We start from the raw sequence: 25,353 nt of genomic DNA, 5'->3' as shown, positions 1-25,353 counted from the left end.
AACATATTATTTCACTTCTTCACAAGGATTCACTTATATAATCTATTACTTGGTTACGATACAATTTTACAAGTGTCTGTTTCATTGTTATCCTCTTCTCATTTTACCTCACATTATGATCATTATTATTAATTAAGCCATGTAGTTATAAAAGTAATTATACAAATAAATCATCGATGAAAATGACACATCTAATAACAAGTTAACGTTGACAGTTGCAGAATCGAGTAGTCGAGTCCCAGTTTGCGCCACCCTTGGTCGTGCTGGGCTGCGTGCCGGTACGTGCGCGGTGCGCCGAGGCGCGCGTGTTACACCTCCTGTCACAGACACGTCCGTCGCGCCGCAGGACAACTTCCCTCCGTGGCCGTGGAAGAAAAGACAGAGCCGATTGGAGCCGCTGCATTTGTCCGGTTCTCCGGTCATCAACGGCCGTCAACATACGACAATCAACGACAATCACCTCTCCATAAATCCCCTTCTCCGACGTACGGCTCCAGAAGACTGTCATCGCGCGAGAATTGCCAGCGGACAGACGGTACACACGTGTACGCACGTGTGGAAGAAGAGGCTCGCTGTCACGAGACGCGTCTTGCCACACACGTGTTGATTTTGCACGCGCGCGAATACGCGACGTGCAAATTATCGCGTCGTCGTTATCGTTCGAGACGAGGTCAGGCAGGAAGCGCGGTTTCGGACCGTCGTTCGCACGCGTGCTGTTTTCCGCGCCGATTGTGACGGAGCTGACGTGGAGCCGATCGCCTGTTCGCTAAAACACAACGAGCGAATCGATGCCGCGTCGTGAATCGGAATCGCGATCGTCGAGCAGCTAGCACGCGATCTTATCATCGTCCGGAGTCCCCTGCGCCGTCGTGTCCGAGGGACGAGGAGAAACAGCGAGGATTAGTCAGCCTCGACAATCTTGAGGACGGATTCTAGGAGCATCGCGCTTGCTGGGACCACCTTGTGGGTTCCTTTTGCAACAGGTACGCCTCGAATATGTACTATTTATCTATATCTCGTAAAGGGGATGATCTTGATTGGCCGTCGTTGACTATCTCGATTGGCGATTAGCAGGATTGACCGATACATACGAGTTGAGTAATTTGTACTATAATATCCATGAAATATTCGCGACAATCCTGTAAATACTTTGATCCCTTTAACAGGTCACTTTAAGTCGCGTTTCAAGATCGATTCCGAGTTAATTTATAATATAGTATGCATCGCGACTATACTAACCGTTTATGTAATGGTCGAGCGTAAGAAGATTGAAATATTGTTGTTTCGATCCATTATTCATGGGATTAGCATCAGTTTAGATAAACATAAAGTTGTTCTCCAAATTACTGTTTACGCTTAACGCAAAGATAAGAAAAAGTGCTAAGCATTTTTGCTCATGCGAGGAATATGACTCTTTTAGAAGCTCGGCAACTTTTTGCCGTTTTTATCTTCTTCCGAGAGAGAAAAGATTATGAGGAACTCATATGAGAAAACACACGACACGCTGCAGGTGCATAGGTAAAGTGTGAAGATGCCAGGGCTTAGATACTTGGATAAGATAAATTATTCGCGCTTCTATAATATCGACCATCCTAATCTCTAGTGTATGCACATGTATCTCCATATGATTATTAGATTGTGCCGAAACAGCATGATAAAACGTTTTTTCTCATGACTCACGCCAAGCTGAATCGTTTATAAAAAGAAACAACGTGCGAAGACTGACAATATCTCGCTCCTCTTATTACTTATTTGCATTGAAGAAGATAATTAATGCTGAATAACTTGTCGAGAGAAAACAATAGCTTTTTGATCGCATCATAGTGTGCATTTTTTGTGTGTATATTGAATCTAGTAATTCACGTTCTAGCAATATTACTTATTGTTTCTGTATTTCAATCACAGTTATTATCAACCATGATTAATTTTATTACGCATTAATTATTTAATTATTTAATTATTGTTATTATTTAGTTATTGATAGTCTAGCAATCTTTTATAACAAATTAAATAAAAACGTTTTCTAAATTTAAAATTTTGGATTTTTAATTAACTGGTATTTGTTTTACTGAAGATTGGGTGGTACAGTTTATTTTTTATAAATTTGTGGTAAAATTTTATAATTTAAAATTTAATAATCAGCAAATTTTATAAGAATACCTTTTATGGATACTTTTATTTCATATTCGTGTTTACATATTGATATGTCTATCAATTTTATGTGACGAGTGAGTTTACGCAAAATGAAAAAAAATACGAAAGTGACATTAACACTAGGAAAATATTTGGTTATACTCGCATGAATAACTTCTCTTTTCAACTTCAGTATATTTTCACGCGTTTTCGTTATTTGCCTTCATCTGTCACCCATTTTCGCTTTATGCATCTTAGTAATATTCGCTAATTATGTATTGATTTTTCACCGGATATTTACATTGTTCTCGCTTATAATGAAGTAACAAACACTTCATCTTGAACTCTCTCTCTTCTAATCCTTCATCGGATATCTCTATTTCACGCCGCTGTTTACCAAGTCTTATTGTTAAAAAAAAGGAAAGAGTACATCTTCTTTGCATTCGCTCGAAATAACGAAGTGATTGCTCTTGTCCTTTTTGTTCTCCGCTTGTTTCATTTTCTTGTCGACTACATTCGTTGTAGTCTAAAATATCAAGCCACGGATTAGCCTACTTTCCGCATTAATTTGGAGCTTTGGTGCTTCACACAAAGAATACGCGAAGTACATAATTGCATGTACGTAATTATCCTCCCCACCGTATAATATGCTCTTGGAAAATATGATAACGAGCATTGTGCAAAAGAATTTTTGCGAAGATAACTTCAGCTTATAGTAATTTTGCGTCGTTGTTGGAAATTGGAAATCTTTGATTATTTTTATGTTGAAAACATTTGGCTATTAAATGTGCAATAATAATATATGCAATATATCAATTTTTTATGCAGGTTAATTTAACTTCTAATGCGAAATCTCTCAAAATTTGAATTTTGTTCTTTTATTTTTTGCACGAAAATTAAATAAAAAAATTAAATATATTAATTTTTTTCCTATATTTTTTTTGTATAAAAATTCACATAGCCTACATTTAAAAAAAGATTTAAAAAATCTTAAAGAGAAATAATAATTGAGAAATTTGATCTATTGTGTGGATTCTTTTTTCAAAATCAAAATTTTTTCAATTTTATTTAATTAACAATTAAGTAATTTTCTTGTAAAATCTCCATAAAATCATTGAAAGCATGTTATTTCACGTGAAATAAGAACTAAAACATTAGCAAAATTTGCTAATCAAATATCGACATAATTAAATTGACATGAGTAACCGTAAAATACTACATGCACGCGATAAAGTGTGCAAGAAAGAGCAGATATCACGCGACAACACGAAAATATGTACATGTATGTATAAGTATGTATATTCGCCTCAGTGGTTCTTGAATATCTATTTTTTTTAATGAATCATTTTTAATTATCATAAAATTGAGTAAAAAGAAAATATATCAATATTCTCTTATATCAGTTCAAACTATTATTACAGTAAAGTTCGAAAAATTAACTGTTAAAATGCATGATGGAATTATTTATAAACATAATTATATAGCGATGATTTGAAAAATTTTAGATTGCAATGATACAATTATATAATATTAAATGCAATTATACAATATTAAAACAATAGATGTTTAGAGTTAACGTTTTCTCCGCTTGTGTAACAGTGATTAAAAATTTTTTTAAACTAACGTTATCAAATTGACTAACGTTATAAAATTAACTAACGTTAATCAAATTGACTTTGATATTTTAATTTTATATTCACTTTTAAGGACCTTAAAATTAAAATAATCACGATATAACAATTATAAATTAACATTTGCAGAAAAAAATGTACATTTAGCAATAAGAAATAAATATAATATCTTGATTAAAATAACTGAAAACTAATGAATTAATGAATGATTAAACATAAAAAAGTTTAATATAAATAAAATTAGTTATATTTTCATGTTATAAAAATTTGCTTTTCGTCTTTTTGAACTTGCATTAATTTAATTTGTATTACATATGCATGAAATAAATTTTAATGCTTATTTTCCTTAAATATTAGCCTATCTATTCGCTTTTATTGAGATTGTTTCTTTCTTTTTTATTTATTTGACGTATAATACTCGAACTTTAACATTATTATGTCCGACAAGTTCCCATATTGTATTTCTTAACATCTTATCCACCTTTCGTCAAACTATAAAAAAAAAGAAAACTAAGTGACGCTTCACGTGAAGGAGAGAGAGCGAAAGAGAGAGAGAGAGAAAAAAAGAGAGAGAGAGGATTAAATTATATATTATTATATTATTCTATATATATTACAATAAATAATAAAAGAATTAAAGTAGAAAAAATTATCTATGTATTTTAAATGACTATTTGATAAATTTATTATGCGTAAGAAATGTTTCACGTTAAGTGAAAGTGAGACAAATGTCATTGGAACCTTTTGCTATTGACTAAATTAATCAAACACAAAACATCATGAATACTGAAAGATATAATTTGTAAGTAGATCTTTATCTCTCAAGCTTGGAATTTTCCAGACCTAATAAAATAGGTCAAACTTCGAGTTCAAATTTTAAATAGTTTGAATATTTTTAGACGTTGAAGATGATAGTTTAAATTTAAATTTATAGTAAAATAATATAGATAAATTAAGCAATATGTATTATAAAAGAAAACAAACAAAAATTGATTATTTCCTGATATCATTTTTGCTTAAATTTTTTAAAATCTGAATAGTCGCAGTTTTGGATATTGTAAAAGTAACAAATAGTTGACTTTATAAATAAATTTATTGAATTTATAAAATCAACGATAAATCGTATAGAATTTAATGCGTATTGATTATATAAAGAACTTAAAAGTTCTTTAAACGAAAAATTAAAAAAATCATTTCTAAAATTGAAAATATCATCAGTCTATTATTTTTGTTTCAATCAATTAATTAAAAAACTTAATGTTCAATTTCATTAATGTACACATTTTTCTCAAATAAATAACATTTAGATTTTAAATTGATTTTAAGTTCTTTTGATGCTGGATCTTTAGTAAAAAAAGGTCTATTTTCATGTTAAATACAATCGATTTTTCTTTAATTAAAACACAGAATCAACGGTTTATGATAAGATTAAAAATATTCGGATAGTCAAACTTATTGAGTAACGAGTACTATAGGCGACAACTTTTATGCAGTTTATAATACAACAGCGGATCAATTCATGTATTAAAAATTAAATTCTTTCGAAGCAGTTGTTAAAAGCAATTTCTTTATCTACAAAAAGCAATAGAAGTTGCTGATATGTTGCTAATTCAATAAGTCTCTTACATTTAATTTTTCTACAATTATGACAAAATATTTTTTTATCTCTTTCAGTATCTTTTAACACGCAAGTGTTTTTAACACGATGCCCTTTAAAGATATCATCATATGTCAGACAAATTTTAATTAACGATTTCAAAGCTATATATTTCGCATGATGGTTAATTTGCATGTCTATTTCATTTAATTCTTTATAAAACTATATTATATTTTCTAACATTTTTTTTGCTACGAAATTACATTAGATCTGTGATATGATTAAAAATAGTAGTAAAGATAAAAGAATTTAATAATATTAAAGTAAAAAATAAATCAATATATATCAAATAAATCAATTTATTCAAAGTTTTCTCATAGATTAAACTTGGTACAAAAAGAGATTCTACTTTGTATTTGCATTTATAAACATACATGAAAAAATTTATTAAGAATTTTTGAAGAAGGTTATAAATTGAAAATATATATTTTTTTATTATCGCCATTGAGAAGATATGTCTGATAGTATATTTATCGTAACCTTATCGTGTAATTACCTATACTTTCATCTAAATTAATGTATATGAGTGGATGATAAATTATTACTCTCTCTTCCAGAAAACTTTTTTTATGATAGGTATAGATATAGAAGAGGGATATAACTTAGATTAGGGGTTGCAGACGCCGCTGTTTCGTTTCCAGAAATTTTTCGAAGGCACTTTGATAAATAGCCTCCGTTGAACAGACAAAGAAAGACCACGCTAAACTACGTTCGCCGAAAGTGATTTATGTAAGCAATGAGTTTCGCATCAATCTACGTAATTTTTTGATTAATTAGATAATAGAGAGTTACTGTGTGAAGTTCCAATTATTTTCATAATAATTACCATTATAGAAAATATTTTTATATTACTCTATCCAAATAATGCCATGTAGAAATTGGATAATTATATTATTTCTAAATATTATAAGAAATTTTTATAATAATATTATGTGTTTTATAATAATAATATCATAAAAATTTATAATTTTTAATTTAATTAATATTTTTGATATATCTTTAATATATTTAACACTATAATAATATTTCATAAAATGCAATTTTTTTATACAATTAAAAAAGTACATCATTTTAAAATAGTGTTTTGATTGCAAAATACAATTCTTAAAAATCTCCTTCAGAATTTACATATGAATGATGATAAAAATCAATAGTAACTTTTACATATTTGTATCATATAAATGAATTATGTAATTAATTTAGAATTTAAAGTTATTAAGAATTAAAAAGGCTACTAAAAATTCAAGTTATTAGAGGTTAATAAATGAAAATCGTAATTTGCTTGCTTTGAAACGATGATTACTATAACACTGTTCGAATATTTCTCTACTGTGTGCTGAACTACTTATATTTTCCACGGTAATCAGTGACTCATTCACGACGACAGTATAGGAAGAGAAAGTTGCGCAAAAAAAAAAGGAAAAAAATAAGTATCACGTATATACGACGTGATAACGTCGCGGTTAGAAAACACAATCGAGTGGTGAATCGCATGTCTATATAACAACTATATAATTCTTGCGAACTAGACCCACTAACCGAGACACGTTGGTTATCGATCTATGATACTACACGCACGTATGTGTGTCATAAGCAAATACGAGGTACGCGCAAACTTTAATGCTTGCATATGTGTACGTAACGCAGGCAGAGAGCATAAAATATGAAGCTTCTATAACACAGATTTAAGAAACTGTATAATTAATTTGTAAAAGAGAGAGAGAGAGAGAGAAGAAGGGAAGGAGAGGAAGAGAGAAGAATAGAGAGAGAAAGAGGAATTAAAATAGAGGATTTAAATAGCACTAATCAAAAGATAAACTTTAAACAAAAATTTATACGCTTATTGAGGAGTTTGTTTCTCTTCACACTTTAAATTTAATATTTAATATTTTTTATAAATCAAAGATTGTATTAAAAAGTGAAAAGGTAATATATAATAAAACTATGTAATCAGTATAGTCTTTTCATTGAAGAGAGATAAGAAAAATTCTAAGTTTATTGTTCTTAATATTCTCTACTATTCGTTACTTTGGCAACAATCCTCGTATACAATACACTGTATTCCGTTATGAACAGGCAGAGTACATCGACCACGAAACTTAAGTACACGTATAAAGCTAGATAAATGACAAACCAGACAATTTAAGCCGAAAGGAGGTTTCTTTGTTCTCTCGCGTTTCATTGTAATGCAGACATGGAAAACTAATTATGATATTTCATTGTTTAGCAACTATTGTTTGAAATTAATTTCTCGATTTTTAAAGCAGCGTGAATGCATCGACAATGTCGATCGATTACTACAATATTTCTAACTTAATCGTGGCCATATAAAATAGAGATATGAAAAGTTATTATGAATCATTGAATCTTCTTTCTCGTTAAAATTTTAATAGAGACCAAAAATCAAATTTTTATAATTATATAACCTAATAATTATATAAACTATAATTAAATTATATTAATTATAAAAATGATTCTTATTTTTATTCTTTTTAATAGCTGATCGTAATAAAAGTATTATAATTACTGAATGTATTACTTGAAAATTTTACACAATTTTTATTCTAAAGATTTTAAAGAGTCTTAACTTTTCTAAAATTAATATTTTGCAAAATATCAATGTATAATTTAAATTTTATTTTATATATTCGTAAATTATATATATTCCCTTTAATCTAACAGATGTTTTTTTGTGACAGGGCAAGAGTAGACGGTAATCGACGAGGCCCTAATGCAAGTTGGCGATTTGTCCGATCTTGGTGATCTGGGCAATGTCTTAATTGCGACGGCGGGGCGATGACGCTCAATCACCGTCCCCCATCATTAGTAGGGGTCCTTCAGGACTCGCTCCTCCTGCATCCGGTTTCGGTCCTGAATTTAATCTCTGATAACGATTGTCGCTGTTCAGCGAGAAACGTCGTGAAAACGCGCGCGACTGTTGCAGTCGGGAGGAGGTATGAGAGACCGTTCTCATCATTACCGGGATCATCACGGACACGCCATGCCCCTCGAGGAGGTTCAAGGACTGTTACTTCCACCTTCCAGAACAGGTGAGTCACACTCTTATTCTCGCGACAAGTGCATACAAACAATATTCTCCCTTTTATTTATTAATATGGAAGTAAGAAATAATTATATTTTGAATTGTATCTTCAATTGAAACATAGACTGAGATTTTCATGAAGCAATGACCTCCATGTTTGAGTTGAACGTATTTATATTTCGTCTGCAGAATCAAACTTACATTAATGTAAAAAGAAAAAACTAAAACGCTATATTATATGATTATCAACGCGCGAATTTCTTATTATTTTCCTAATATCATTAGCGTAAAATAATTAGGATATTTCTTGTTTATTTCGCGAAAAATGATTGAAATGTTTTGTTTACATTCGTATTCTTGAAAAAATACAATGTTTACAAAAAAAGAGGAAATTTGTGTTAGATAATCGAAACTTTTTTGTTTATTTTTATATCCAATAGACATTGTGTGTGAAAAACAATGTAAAAAACAAATATACATACATGAATAGTAGAAAGGGTTAGATTAATATGAGATATGTATAGAAATAATACAAGATCAATCGTCGATGAGCGAGAGATAGAGTCATAAGTAAATTTAAAAACTTTTAAGGTAAGAGAGAGATTAACAAGTCATTGTTTTTGTAATATATATTGTTGTAATATTTTAATTAATATTCTTAAATATCTTACTCGCTGATATCATGTTTTTTCTTTTAATATTAGTTAAGACTATTCTTTACTAATTATCGGAAAGATTCGTCCACTTTTTCCGAAAATTTATATGAATTTTCTCAACATAAGCTAGAAACATTATTCCTTAATATTTATCGCGATGCTATGTTCTATATGTCAATGTCGAAAAAATCAAGCAATACGTTTCGTCCATATTTATTTCGCTTGCGTGTCCAATCATTGTTTGTTAATGTGGGTGCGTGTTTTCTGTATCAGAAGAAAATCAAAAAGAGATGGTTCTTTTCATTATTGGACTTATAGTACTACCGGGCATGTCGACTGTTTCTTTTAACAACTGTGGAAATTTTCTTTTGATGGAATTTAAGAATGTAAAGAATTCTACTCTTTTTTTTCACAGAAATATTTGCTAATTTATTAATATTAGATTTTCCAATTATTTTTATTTTTTACATATAATAATTTTTACAAGCGCGTAAATTTTATATACATATAGAAAAAGAGAGAAAGAGAAAGATAGTAAGCAAAAATTAAATATATATATATTAAAAAATACCATTTTTTATATATCATAATTTCTGCTTTTATTACTTCAAACTTATATATATTACGCAAAAGTGTAATCTCATTTTTTTCACCCTAAACTTTATCTTATTTAAAACTTTATTCCTCCTTTACGTATATTCTCTTCCCTTTTATATTTTTTCTGCCTCCACATTAAAATTCAGATGGCGAATCGTATGATACTTTACGTAATATTTTGCATTTTACGTAATATTTGTTAAAATTGTGTTGGTAAAAAATCTCAATTACGAATCAAATAATATATTAATATGAGTATTAATAATAATAAAAAATGTATCATTATATTAACAATATAATAATACATTTTTTTTCATTCAAAAACAAAATTCGTATCTCAAGTGTACATCGATGCTGATATTATTCATTTAATGGAAGCTATTTTTTCATTTAGAGACACTGTTTTGCAATTTAAATGGAATTCGATTTTTAATCGCATCTATAGCGTTTATTTCTTACGTGTACCATTAAAATACTATATACGCTTTATCCAGGGAGGACACAAAGGTCTTGTGATCGGAGGATTCTGGACAGATTATGCCAGCCATACATACTCTACATACGTAAACTTCAGTGTACGTTCAGTGTTTTGGAATAACTTTCTCTCTCTTTCTTTCTTTCTTTCTCGATTCACCTCTTTTTAAATTTTCATGAAAGTTCCGAACGACGGAATCCCGAATTCCGGCGATGGAAAATGCGCATATATATAATTCGTGTGGAAATTCTAGCTTTACGAGCATTGGCCTGTAAATCGTAAAACTTCAACATTTCTCTTTATTACTGTAACCATACATGCGTAAAGATCGCGGCAGTTTACGATACCCCAGGTGTATGTTCGTTTGAAAGAAGGATACTGAACTTAGTTTTTATGAAGACCCGCTTTAGAGATACAGAGAACGATTTCGCGAAGGTCGCATTCTAAATATTCAAATTTCTTACGCCCCCGGTTTGTTTTTGACTAGATAGAATCGTTTTCTAGGAAAAAATAAAATTTAAAACTTAAAATATTTAAATATCAAGTATACATATACAACAATACATATACAACATGTATACATACACGCACACACACATATAATGCAATTGCCTTCAAATTAATGAAATCCTGTTATGAAATTTACATCATAATTTTGTAACATTTTTTTTTATATACATATATGATTTGATATATGTACAGTCTTTCACTCATGCGATAAGAAGCAAAAATGTATTTCGAAAAATCATGCAAAAATCAATTTTGTTTGTCAGAAATTTGACATATTTTTTTGTATAAGTTACTTCGATACTTTTATAATAATATTATTTTTCCAAGTTTGAGATACATTTAACCTTTAAAATGATAGATGCTATGGTAAATTCAGTGTAATCGTTTATTATCAAATCGATTAATTATACAATAAGGTTCTCGCGATTTAGTTTGACGACATGCTAATATCTTCTTTAAACCGTAAACGAGACATACTGGCCGCAAATTGCGCGAATAAATTTTCTTCAGGATTAAAGCTTGTACTATGCTTACGTGCCGTAGGGCGAACCGTTATAAATCAATAAACATCGCATCGGCCGATCGTACATCGAATTATCGCACGAACGAATCGCGGCCGACCGAGGAGACGAGTACTTCGTCCGGTTAAATGGATTCAATTTTAACTCGACTCATTTGAGGATGAGGCAAATGATACGGGGGTTAATTACCACTTAGCGACATCCCTGCGAAGTGTTGTCCCCTCTATCCTTCTCCATCACCTTCCCCGGAGACTTCTCAGCTCGGTTATCATTTCTTAATGATAATTTTGTATACCAAGCTGATGAGGTAGCACGCGATATAATTAATAAAAAATGTAATTAACATAACTAAAGAGTATTGTGTATTCTGGTTAGGCTTTTTATTTTTTATAGATTGCAAATTTTTAATTAAGGATGACAGAATTTATTCTTTTATAGAAATGCTAATATTGACATATATCTAAATGATTATTAACTTCTTTGCTACTGATCTTACTTCCAAGTTAAAGATAAATCTTCTTATATTTAATTGCAATTAAAGTTATTAATAAAAAATTTCGTAAATTATTTAATTAATTTTAACGCTTCAGTGTATTTACTGCATTTATACCAATATATTGCAATTATTTATTATATAAAATTTGTAAAATACTTGTAAAATAAGTGAGAAAAATTCAATTATAAAATAATGTTTGTCTTTTTATGACTTTAGATTTACGGTTAATGGCTTATTTCGTGATTTTTATTAAATACATTGACAAAAAGCAATCTCTTAATTAAGAGATACTTTGTGAGCGATTACGAATCGGCGTTTTTATTATAAAGCTGTGGGCGAATTAAGAGAGCGCTTTTATATGATTTTCATTTTCTCGCTAACGAACTCACTGATCCCCTCTCGCCCAATTAGAGTCCGCCCTTCAATTTCGCCATGAAGGAACGACAGGGACTTAATTACATTTTCCCGTGTTCGGTCATTTATTTTTAACGAGCTGGCTCACCATAGTCTTTCTCTCTCTCTTCCTTTTTTTGTTTTATGGCAGGTAACCGGGGACCTCTGAATGTGACGATTGTACAGGTCGGCAGAGGAAATGGAGGCGGTGGAGATGGCGGAAGTGATTTACTGAGATTGGAGCCGCCGTCGGATTTAAGACCGGTTCCGTCACCCCTATCTGACACCAGTACTACCTTGCAGTCTGACAACAATGACACCTTGGCCGGAGGTGAGAGAAATATATCCCGATATATTCGTTTCAAAGATCGTTGATACTTGCTTTAACTATATTTAGTTTTAAACTTAGCAAATTTAAGGCACTTATCTCAATGATATTAGATTAGAATGTCAAAAATAAAAATTCGTGCGAATTTTTCTCTTACACAATACATTGAGATAAATTTATTTTATAAATAGGCATCGAATATAAACATACATTTTGATTAGATAACAATATTTTCTTATTCTCTTCTTATTACTCTTAATATTATTTTGTTTAAAAAGATTAATATTTAAAAGAATTTTTGAGAATAAGAAAAGTTTGTATTAATTACTTTTAATAGTATATTAATTGCAATTTCTGGAACTATCAGTATATATATATTTCTTATTGATGATTGAGTTTCGCTCACTTTTAGTGCGTAGTAGCTTGTATGATATCATATCCTGCAATCAAAAGCGTTTTAGCAAGAAGCTTTTTGGTTTCAGTTAGTTTGCCAAGGATTGATGAAAGAAAAAGCCAAAGTGCATCAAAAATAGACATGAGAAAAATGATATTATACGTTAATGTCTTATATTATATATGTTTTGTAATCAATATATATATATATATATATATATATATATATATATATATAATTATATTTATTCTATTTTTTTATTTACTTAAATTTATATAAATTTATTAGTGCAACAAATTTTTATTTTTTAATATTCGAAAGTTTTAATTTAAAGTTTAAGAAATTATAATTTGCACGATTATTCGAAAGAAATATTTAATTTTCTTAAATATAAGTTCAAGAGGAAAATGAACTAATGAAAGCAAGAAGCAAAGATGCAGAAAATAAGACGCAAATTATCTTCAAAAATTTCTTTAATTATCTAGAAAAACGTTTTAATCTTTTCTCAGATCATCTAGTTATGATTAACACATACCATATAACGAAACTTATATTTGGGTAATTAAAGGATTTTTTTTTAATTATTCATGCCCTGTTTTCTGCACTTGGCTTTCTTCAGTTTGTTTTTTTCTTATTATATAATTAATTGGAGAGCCTCACATTTTATTTTATTTCTGTTTTTCTAGTCGCTATTGAATATATACGTAATATTAATTATTTATAAATTTTATTCTATATTTTTATTCTATATTTTGTGACGAATATATAATATAACAAAGTTGATGGTAATTAATGTACGTGTGTGTGTATGTATGTACGCGCGTGTACGTTTATGAACTTGTTATTTTATTATGAATTAAATACAATTGCAAAATTAATAAATTTCCAGGTGTCGATCCAAGATTATTGCTAGGAACCGGTGGTGATCGTACCTGGGAAGGTCGCTACCACGTGAAGGAACATCGACGTGCTGGAAAGGCTACTTTCCAAGGTCAAGTTTACAACTTCCTGGAACGTCCCACCGGCTGGAAGTGCTTCCTGTACCACTTCTCTGTGTAAGTAATGACAATATTCAATATATGCATGCGATTTTGGCACGGCTTTCTAATAGGGCACATAATAGTACATTATTCACGTCCTTGAAATATTATGCATCAAGGAACGAAATATTTATATAATGAATTCATATTGGCACTAGCATTAGTATTCTTTATTTTTGGCTTAATAATGAATACGTTATTCATTTATCGGGTGTCTACAGTTATAACAGGAGATCCAATAAAAAAATAAAGTAAAGAGTTTACGGCATCAAGGCATAAGTTCGCATATCTTATTGATTCGTTTTATCAATCGCTCGCAACGCTCAATACATCAGAAAAGAATTAACGCACTTGATGGTTTTCTACAGTATCAATCTTTGTCATTTAAAAACCATTATTAATGTTTCAAAAAAGATTGATGGGAGTTCCAAAATCTCCCTTTATCTCGGATCTGATGTATGAGTAGCGATTAATATGTATATGTAACAGATTTTTAAAAAAGTGAGTACTTAACTAGTCTTTGCTATAATTATTAACAAAAGAATTTCCTCTTTGAACGATAATTTAAATTAAATGAATAAAAGATTACGAGAGATTATTTTTAAAATCGAAAAACTCAATAAAGAAAGAGTATTTGGATAAAAACATATACAATTATTTACTTATTTTCGTGTTTCTATTGACTAATTTAAGCTCATGAGAAGAAGAAACTAAAAAAAATTACGAAATCGTAACTCAAAATTTGTTGTGATAAGAAATCTATTTCTTTCCGAGTATACTTAATAGTAATATTTTTTTTAATCGTATTTTTTTAATAGTAATATTTTTTTTTATTGCAATTCGCGGTTTACATTATAATGAACGTTATAGAAAATGCAATTGTTTATTAGAACTTTATATGATGGACGGAATATCTGTCTATATACAAAGCGTTTTATGCTTTCTCTGGAATATATTTTTTTTCAACATTATTGATACATTAAAGATTTATCGCGTTATGCGACACAATACGATCAGAGTTTATTGTGAAAAATTGAGAAAAGGAATAACGATATACATGTTTCGTAATAAGATAAATAATGTAATATGCAGAAATATTTTTTAAATTCTTGAATTCAAAACATTTATAGAATGTGCCTTTTTACGATATTATTTTTTTTACAGTAATATCAGATTTAATTTATACGTTTGACATGATTATATCTTTCTTTATAAGACATTCATAATTAGAAGAAATGTATATTTTTGAACAATTGACTGCATTACATTTGCTATTGCATGGAGAATTAATTAAATGATTAATCAATTATTTTTCAAAATTTTGCAGTTGTTCGCGTCCGAGATATTTTCTAACAATTTTGTGATATAACGAATGTAATTATTTAAAATATTTTTATTATTAATCAATATATTCTTTACAAAATGCATACATATATGCAAAGAGATAAAAAATATAATAATTTTTTTTTTATTTTCGAAATATATTCATCAATCGTTGCACATTTATACAAAATATTCTTATAGCTCACGTAGCTTAAGTTTAAAGCGCATAGATGGCAGACCCCATATTGGTATTAACTACTCGAGGTCTGATCAATATTCTACCATTTATCCTGGGTTAATTTATATCTATATCACTCTAAGTGCAGCTTTTATTATAAATTTTTAACATTCTATATTTGACAACACAAGAATCTCTGTGATGTCGAAGTATGCAATTATTATTAGAAATTGCATGCAGAGAATGTTAGAAAATGCTTTTTGAAAATTGGGAATGCTTTTTGAATTATAAATACTTTGGTCAATTTAAAATCGATTTTCTTCTCAGTCTGAACTTAAGTAACTTTTCAATTTTCAATATTATATATTTTTTTAATTCCAATTAAAATTTTAAAGTTAAAATTATCTAAAATTATCTAAATATTTTTGTAGCACTTGCTTTTACTTACTTGAAGTTTAATCTCTGGAAAAAATGTTTTATTGTTAATGAATAATTATTCGAGAATTATATTTAGATATCTTTATGTTTTTATTTAAAAAATATGGTTCTAAATTAGCTAAAGTATTTGTAAAAATCGAATTAATTTACTCTGATAGTTTTGGAATATCTTGTATTTTCTACTTAATAGAATTTTTGCAACAATATTAGTATAATATACATATAAAGAGTAAACATATTACATTATATTTTATTTGAACTATGACCTATGTGAATGTCATGCAGAAAAACGTGCGGAAACGTTGATCAAGACATATTGATGGTTTATGCAATTCATGCAATATCACGATGTTTGATTTCATCGCTTAGAGTATTCAAATATAGTGACAAAATGTAGATAGAAGATTTCCGTTATCGCAGAGATACTCGATGTTTTCCTTTTTACATTAGATCTGTAACGATATATCGATAAGGAAAGAGAAGAGAAAAGGGAATGAAAGGTGGTCACTGATATCGGAGGTCTTTTAGAGGGTCGCATTTCCGTTGGCTAAAGGAAATATATGAGGGTTACTATGCCAGGTGATATTCTACCACCAACCCTCAGCATTAAATAACATCTGTAGAATATGCGTGGGATAGGAATAAATTTGACATTACGCATTGGTATCCAGATACTTTGTTAGATCAGCAGGTTATGGATTACGTCTAAACTTGTCGCTTTATACACCAGAGATATTATTCTTCAGAATTTATTATTATTCTTTAGAATATCATTAGTATGAGATTGAAAAGAGATTAGTGCATTTATTCTTTGAGTATTATTATGATTAAACAAATGCCGCAACCAATATATCCTTAGAAATATAATAAATCGATATATATATATATATTAATAAATATATTTATCGTTATAAACTCTGAAATAAATTGGAGATATATAAGGAATCTTTACTAATCATGGTAATTTTGTAAATAAGCTATATCATATGTTGTTTCTATTTTAATAAATTACAAGATCAAAGCACGAAAGATTAAAATTGTTTATGCTATGATAAGTTTATCAAACAAGATATTTGCAAATATATATAATTATTTATTTCTCTTACATTTTTAAATATGTCTTTTGAGAATCTCTCATATTTTATTAATGAAATTTTATTATTATTAGGAATAAATAAAGTTTCTACAATATATATTTGACACAATTATTTAATCGATAATTATATTCAAGAAATATATTTCAAAAATATATATAAATATTGTGAGAAATAAATAATTTTGTTATACGAGAGGTTTTAAGTATTTTTTTAAATTATTTAATGTTAATTTTGCAGGTTTTTATTACAATATTAGTAAAACGTTGATTTCTTATAAAAAATGCTGCTTGTCATTATTAAACCGATGATAGATGTTTAACGCGTCGCTATTTTTATAATATTATAATATTATATAAATATAATTTAAAATATATTTTCATTTTCTTAGGTGATATATCTTGTACTAAAATAACTTTCACAAAAGTTGTCAAAACTTTTTAACTCATTATAGAACACTTTGTACATCAACTATTGACAAAGATAAATTCCCTATGTACAAGTTATCATTGTTAGAACGCACTTTGAAAAATAAAGCTTTGCGTTTGTGAACTCCATAGCAACTGAATTATTGATGTAACGTAGCCTACGTTACACTTGCAGCACGTGCTGCAAATTGAGGGAAGGAAGGGGGATAACTTCGTGAGAAAAGTGGAATTATTCCTTGCATATGTACACAATAACTATAACGAACTCGAAGCTCGATGTTATTGCTATAATTTCCATGAATAGAATTAAAATAGATACACCGGAGATTTCTGACACGATTCTTTCCTCAAAGAATACAAAATTTTCTTTATCGTATTATTGAATATAAACGGCGTTGAACCAAAAAATGGGAATTGCACAGATTTCTCACGCCATTCTATCACAGCACGCACTTTCTGTGACTTGTAGAATATATCGTTGACCGAAATGTGTCTCACGCGAACACGAAATGTATATGTAGCAATTTCAATAATTCCACCTAATTGTCCCAATCACGAATTTATTCCTTTCTTTTCCTCCTTTATATCTTTATATCTTGGAAACAAGAACGGAAGAGCTCCTCCGTGGTATATCTTTATGTGACTCACTTATGGCGAATTATGCCACTTGCATTCGGAATCCGAAGCTAGACAAATTTATCGTTATTCTTAAGCAAAGCTTTCACGTGACATTGAATACGCAGTTAGTAAATAACATAGATTTATGAAGGCAAGAACCGTTCTCACTTCGACACTAAAGATGAGAAAGAAACAAGATCGCTGATGAGTTAGCTACCCCGAGGGACACGCGAGGTGGTAGGCGAGCCTAATATCGATTTTCTCGCTTTTATAATGCCGCACACAGCTATGCATGGAACCTCTATACGAGAATGAGTCCCGTATTATTCGACGAATCCTTGTACGCTCGCACCCTATACGTCGCAGTACTCGTCCGAATCCAGCCAATGTCTCTTTTTTTGTGTGGTAGCGTGACCGTAAAAAATAAAAGTCTTGCACGGAAGGAACAAGTTTCCATTAGAAACGGTGAAAATGTCCTTTTTTTGATAATTCGAGGAAAATGAAACGCCACTTTTATCGATTAATGGTCGTATGGTGAAATTTAAGAGATGGCAGTTCATTGCGATATATTTCATATCTTGCTGCAAATGTTTCAAATTTCTCTAATGTTCGTAACATACAATGGATCAGATGATAAAGATAAATAATGTAAATTTAACTAAATGTAGAAATAGCAACTTGTTGGAACGGAATGTGAACGGCGCTAGTAGATGGAGTCTTTCTGCTTTGTGATCGTTCACTGTAACGAATAATTTTACTACAATCTTTCGTGCACGAAATCCAACGAATTCCGCATTGCAGTGGACGTGGATTATATCTCCGATGCACAAATGTCATTAATTACCACGACCTTTAACATGCAATCATTGTCCTGCTCCTCGATAATTGCGAGAATATATCTAATGATGAAACGACTGGATCCATTTCGGGACGCTGTTTATCATTATTAAACCGATGAAACATAACTATATTCAATTAAACCTTATTAGGATCGAAAATGGTTCGTTACTTAAAACGAGATCAGTAATGAATTGTGAAATCAAATAAGGAATTCTCCTTTGTGATTATGTAAGAAAAATTGACTTTTTCTTCCCCCTTTCCTATTAATTCTTTTCTTTTTTTTTTAAATAATCTCTTACAAAATATATTTTTACTTCGCTTTTATTTTTTTCTTAAATTGCTTTTTTCTTAATATAAAGTGGAAATATTAATATTCCGAAAAAAGTAATTTTTATTAATCAAAGTTATGTGTGTGTGTGTGTGTGTGTTATTAACTTTATTACATTTTTTCTATTTAAAAAAATTCTTTAATCTCTTTAATTAAATTTAAAAAAAAATAATTTACTTTATTTAAAAGAGAACTTAATGGAAAGAGAATTAATATTTTGCGTCACAATTTAGTAAAAAATAATTTCAAACATTTTAATAAAATCTCGTTACGGATGTTTAACGCGTCGCTATTTGTTGTGCTCAACCGCCACTTAAGTGTCATTGTCTATCGTCCTGTATACACGACATGTTTGTCGCTGTAAATGCAATAAAGAGGCGAAGGGGCTGTATCGATTAACGTGTTGAATTGCCATGACTGTGCCGATTGGAGAGACGCGACTCGATTCGATAAACCAGCAAAATTCCAATATCGTACGTAAGAATTTGTTCCCCACGCGCCACTTGGTTGTCCATAAAAATAAATGTGCTTTCTGCCGAAACCTACCTATCTCAAATGTTGCTTGTGTGGCTTTGAAATTCCGCAATCTTTTATTGCATACCTCATTTTATCGGTCAAATATACCACAAGCTTTTAGAGCGCTTCAAGCTGCAGGATAAATAAATTTTTGAAATTTCCACATTTTTATATTTTCGTTATTTCATCGAATGTTTGAGACAATAATTTTTTTGATGTCGAGCTTTGCATACATTGAAAAATAAATTATAAATTTAATATTTAAAAAAAAATGTAATATGAAATGTAGAAAACCACTCTGTGAAATTGTTTCGAATATTGATGGAACCGTGTGTGTATTTGAAACTTTTTTTTTGATCGCCAGAAAAATTATAAAAAATGCGGAAAGTTCAAACTAAATCTAAATATACAAGAGTGTAGCTGACAAGATTAAATGGCATTGAAGGAAGACGAATTTATCTGGCATATCGCTCGATGAAGAAATACAAAATTAATTTTACCAGCTTTGCGCGATGTGTCTTTCGGCGATGAAAAATGGCCAGCTTATCTCTCGCGATCGAGTGCATCCATTACTCGCAAAGAGGCACGTGTCGATGTATCTACAAGAGAGATAGAACAAGGAAGAAAAAAGAGAGAGAGAGGGAGAAAGAAAGAGGAGGAAGCGTGCAACGGGAAAATTGTCGTGACACCGTCGACACGCCAAGGCTTGGTGACCCGCAAACAGTGGGACGCACTCCATTCTACAAAAGCCGTCCATCAAGCATCAATAATGTAGAAGGGTCGTAGTGTGGCCTTGCCATGAACATATCGACCACTCGCAAATATCGATTACTCATGCGACGGTGACCCGTAAGATGCTGACTATATGCTACAATTTTTTACCATCGTACGCACGTAGTAAGAGCTATATCGATGGTATGAAAGAACTCATCGAACGAGCAATTCATTCTATAGTCGCCTTATTATGATCACATAAGAAATCCTCTCGAGAAGAGATTTTTTTATCTTATTTTATAAATTTATTTAGCAAGAGAGCTTGTAATGCAAACAATCCTTGGTACATTATTCGATTTTATAATTTGAAAACTTCTTAGGATCTGTTCAATGTATGATTTTAAACACAAATTTCAATGTGTATGATTTTAAACACATTTGTTTTAAGATTATTATAAATTTATTGATTGAATAAAAAATAATCTTAAAACAAGCGAAAATAGATAATATTATATAATCATATAATTTATATCAGATAGATATTTTTCTAGGCACTGAGCAATTTTCATATTGTTATTTTTCGATTAAAGATTAGAAAATTTTTACGAGATAATATGCAGGAATTTTTCAAATTCAACGAGATCACATTTTTTTTCATAGTGCCGATGAAAAAATATTCTCGAACACACCGAAATATGCAAACAACTTGCTAATAGGTTCTTCTGCGTATATCGACGTATTTGCCACGCCATTGCTTTATTCGATAACAGTTGACGTTTCTGCATAATTTATAAGAATATCGAAGTGGCGTATAATTCTTTATTTATGAAAGAAACAACATATTGATTATATCATAATTTAAGAGTGTTCCTTTTTTCTTTTTTATTTAAAAGGAACAAATAAATTCATGTAAAATTTAAATCGTTCTAGAAAATCAGGTTTCTGTTGGTTTTTATGACATTTAAAATTACTGTAGACTTGAATATAGCTTTCAAATTCCGTCAAAAGCATTTTGATATATCACAAATCAGAATATAATATCAAGAGAGCACCATTTCATATATGATGACATTTTCTTTTTTATAAATTAAACTATAGAGATTCGAACGCATTAGGGCGTACATAGAGATCGTACGAAAAATCGAAAAGCTGCTTACGTCGCCATGCCAGTTCAATTTATATCGCTACTGAAGCGTAAACATTGTTAATTTCGAATGGACCTCCAATCGATTTTTGCGGATACCATATTTGCCGCTCGCTTCGTTGTTTGATATATAGAATATTTTAGAACCATTCCTTACCATCACAGATATGATAAGATAGTGTAAGTAAAGTTTCTTTGTAAATATGACCTTTAAGATAAAAGTCTTTAAGAAAAAAACAAGCTACATGAGGCAAAACTTATATTAAAAATAGAATTTTAAAAAGCCAATATTTAAAATGCCGATTTTTTTAAAAACAATATAACAAGTGCAACATATAAATATAACAAAGTGGAATATATAAAAGGGAACAACTACATGTTTTTATTATGTTTTTTATTATGAATAGAAAATATTATTAAAAACAAAAATGTATTGTTCAAGGAAGAATGATGAAAAATAGAAAAATATTCTAATTATATAGTTTTGTCAAAAACGGCACAGATATTTATTATTATTTACATTTTATTGGTCTCATATATTTAGAATATTTAAAACATAATAGATTTAATTTAATGACAGCATTATTTGAGACAGTTTTGTAGAACAATAGATGCAATGTGTATGCAATATACTTATGTGTATATATAGTTTGTGTGAACAGAAAAAAATAGACAGAGAAAATTAAAATAAATGAAAAATATCAATATAATGTATAAAATTATAAAAAAATGTAAGAAGTAAGATATATTCTATATATTCTATATATATATTCTAATTGTTACTTTAATTTCAATGATAGATTTTCTGTTGAGAAACGATTCTGTTCCAGTTAATTTTTTTTCTCTTGACGAAAATATAGAAATATAGAAATAATATTGATAAAATTTCTCAATTATGAACGAATTATATAAACTGAAACAATAGAGCTCTTCGCGCGAATAAATAAATAGGAAAATTATAATTGTTAATTAATATATGTATTTTGAAATATACATAAATTTTTAATTATATATATATTCTTTTTACTTTAAAAAAATTTTAATCAAAAAGGTTTAATTATAAAAATATATAATCTTAAAAATAATTCGGAGATTATTATAAATTAATACAATGATCATTTTTTTCAATATTTTTGTATTATAAATTGATCATAGACTCTATTATTAAAGAGATAAGATCGCATATTATAAAATATTCTTCGTATCTTACTGTCGCTCACGCATAGAAAAGTACTCTGTCAGAAATAAAAAAACTCACTCGTCAGTCTCTGACAGTAATGGTCGGGCAAGAAAAAGATCGCCGATTTCAAATCTCAGGAATCAAGTTGTCGAGTAAGCTTGCCAAAAAGATGGTGAATTGGAATTGCCAAGAGCACCGAAGTATAAGAGCAGAACATCTCTCCACTTCCATTTTCTCTCTCGTTTGTCAGTACTTTACTCTTATTCGTTTCTTTCCTTTTATTCTTTTTATATTCTTTCCTCTCTTTTCCTCTTCCTTTTTATTTGTTATTTCTTTTTTTACAGTTCATTCTTTTTCTCAATTTTCTCTTTTTCCTTATGTTCTCTCTCTCTCTCTCTCTCTCTTTCTCTCTTTCTCCTCACTTTTATTCGGTCGCTCGCTCCATTCTATAGCGGGTGTCTATCGATCGTGTCGGCTCTATAAATAGACGCGCGGGACATCGACGGTATTTAGCATTTCGCAATGAACTACTTGCACCGACTGTGTGTAGCCTGCATATATATGACAAGTGGATGACACGATGTCTCTCATGCTCTTCTGCAGGGAAAAGGTGATGGCCGCGTGGGATATCGTGTAAACGCGATTGATGCCCTCTTATGTGACGTTTGTCGTCCTACGCCGAGAATTTCGTCCCGACAATGCATTTCTTTATGATTGGCATGTTGACGAATGGCAAACGATAACGATGTTATGTTTCAATGCGAAATGTAGATTACGGTTTATCCTACAGTAGACTTCAAATTACGATTCGATGACTATTAGTAACTACAATAATAACAACGATAAAATATAAGATTAATGCATAATGTTGCTTACACTTTCATTCAAGTTTAATGAATAAATTATTAATTAAATTTCTTTTCTTTATTATTTTTGCTCCTAAATAATAATAAAGATTAAATTACAAAAATACTTTTATCTAATTGTATTGATCAAAAATTTTGTTAAAAGTAAAATTGATTTTTCATTCTAAATTCTTGTTTTCAATTCTATAAATTATTCTTTAGTATCTTGTCGTGTATAGGAATTATATCCCAAAAAAATTTCTCAGAAACTTTCAAAAATTGTTAATCAAAAAATTCTGTTTACAATTTACAGGACTTATCTAATTTAGAAAATAATTGATTAATTTTAGATTGTCAAAAACTTTTCGCTTTTGAATTATGGATTATATTTTGAGAAGACTTTAATATTCATAGAGATGCATAATATTCAAAGAATGATTTTCTTGCATAATTCAACCAGCAAATCTTTATTCGACTATCTTCGCTGTTTGCATCTTGTTTGCGTCCTTTTGTCGTTTCCTCTGTAATTTTCTCCGTAAAGACCGATTTTTTTCAGTTCTTAAAGAGATAGCTACTATACATCTCTGCTTTCATTTGCCGCGCTACAGATTTCTCTGGATTACTACCTCATTACACCGAGAAATTTAAGTTGTCGCCTTAAGTAAACGATACATTACGATCGTACTAGAGAAAAAACTGGAAATAATCACCGTGTAATTTTTTATTACACAATTTAATTAAAAATTATCGCAAAATACAACGTTATAAAATATCAACTTAATTGACAATCAAATCAAATTTAAAAAAATTAAAAATAAGAGCTGCGTCAATATCGCGTTCATTTTTATTCTGCTGCTGTCATATTCTAGATCTTTCATTCTTTCGTATTCTGATATTCTTATAGTGTGTATCGATTTGTATATTAACATATATTTTTAGAAGATATAGTGGCAGAATTCAACGGATTTGCGAAAGATGGATCGTTGTAGATATGGATATCACACGGGTGAAAGTTCGCGCAAACGGAAGTGGAAACAAGACGTGGAAACTTCATAGAGATGCATATGAAGCGTAGGCGACACGATCGAATTCGCCGTCGAAATCTTTTTTCAGAAGCACGAGGCTGGAAACTTGGCGTTGATACTGTTCGCTCGCGTTCTCCAAAGGACATATTTGATAATGTCAGGCTCGGTTGGCTCTTTGAAATTTGCGGCATTAATTAACGACGACGCAAGTTTTATAGTCTCGTAAGAAAGTTATTTCGCACGAATTTAGTTGAGATTTATTTTCCACATAATTCTTTTTAAACGCTTCTTAAACCTAAGATAATTCAGAAATGAAAGGATATAAAATAACTATAATATACGTTTCGTATATGTATGTTAATATATGTATATCTCGTATATATATGTACGCTATGCATGTTAAAACACATGTTTTTTTAGATTACGAGATCATTTTGTATTCATAATGCGCAATGTAACATTAGCTTGAGAGATCTAGAAAAATAAAAATATTTAATTTTTTAAATTTTGAATAAAAATAAGATTAATTTTAATTAAATAAATTATTCTAAAATTCCAGATTTAAAAGATTTCAGAAACATAAATATACTGCTACAAAAATTAAAATTCTGTTTTAAAATATATGTTCGCGGTTTTGAAATATATTCAACAGACGTAGTTATTTCTTGTATAAGCATTTGCATGTTAAAAGCGATATTAAATGAATCAGATGTGAAAAAATATTAAATGAATAAATAAATTTTAAGATTCTTTACAGTAATTTATTCAGCTGCATGTCATTAGAAATAAGTATTTAATGTAAATTTCT

The 25,353-nt window shown here is 29.6% G+C and overlaps 1 protein-coding gene across 2 annotated transcripts; it reads left to right on the top strand.

Moving 5' to 3' along the window:
- The first annotated feature begins 517 nt into the window (after positions 1–517).
- LOC112637807 (potassium voltage-gated channel subfamily KQT member 1-like) lies at positions 518–24,919 on the top strand. Of its 2 annotated transcripts, XM_025408371.1 has the most exons (5): positions 518–983; positions 8,121–8,471; positions 12,264–12,443; positions 13,724–13,889; positions 24,460–24,919. In XM_025408371.1, exons 2-5 carry the CDS (start codon positions 8,378–8,380, stop codon positions 24,593–24,595), a joined length of 576 nt encoding a protein of 191 aa, XP_025264156.1. In that variant the 5' UTR covers positions 518–983; positions 8,121–8,377; the 3' UTR covers positions 24,596–24,919. The 2 variants fall into 2 exon arrangements, with proteins under 2 accessions (XP_025264156.1, XP_025264157.1); XM_025408372.1 differs by lacking the exon at positions 24,460–24,919 and having other exon boundaries at positions 13,724–13,893.
- Positions 24,920–25,353: the final 434 nt, after the last annotated feature.

The sequence above is a fragment of the Camponotus floridanus genome, unplaced genomic scaffold, assembly GCF_003227725.1.
Source record: "Camponotus floridanus strain SB8 unplaced genomic scaffold, Cflo_v7.5 scaffold204, whole genome shotgun sequence".
Taxonomy (NCBI): Eukaryota; Metazoa; Arthropoda; class Insecta; order Hymenoptera; family Formicidae; genus Camponotus; species Camponotus floridanus.
The sequence above is the reverse complement of the archived record's forward strand: the minus strand, read 5'-3'. Positions and strand labels throughout refer to the sequence as shown.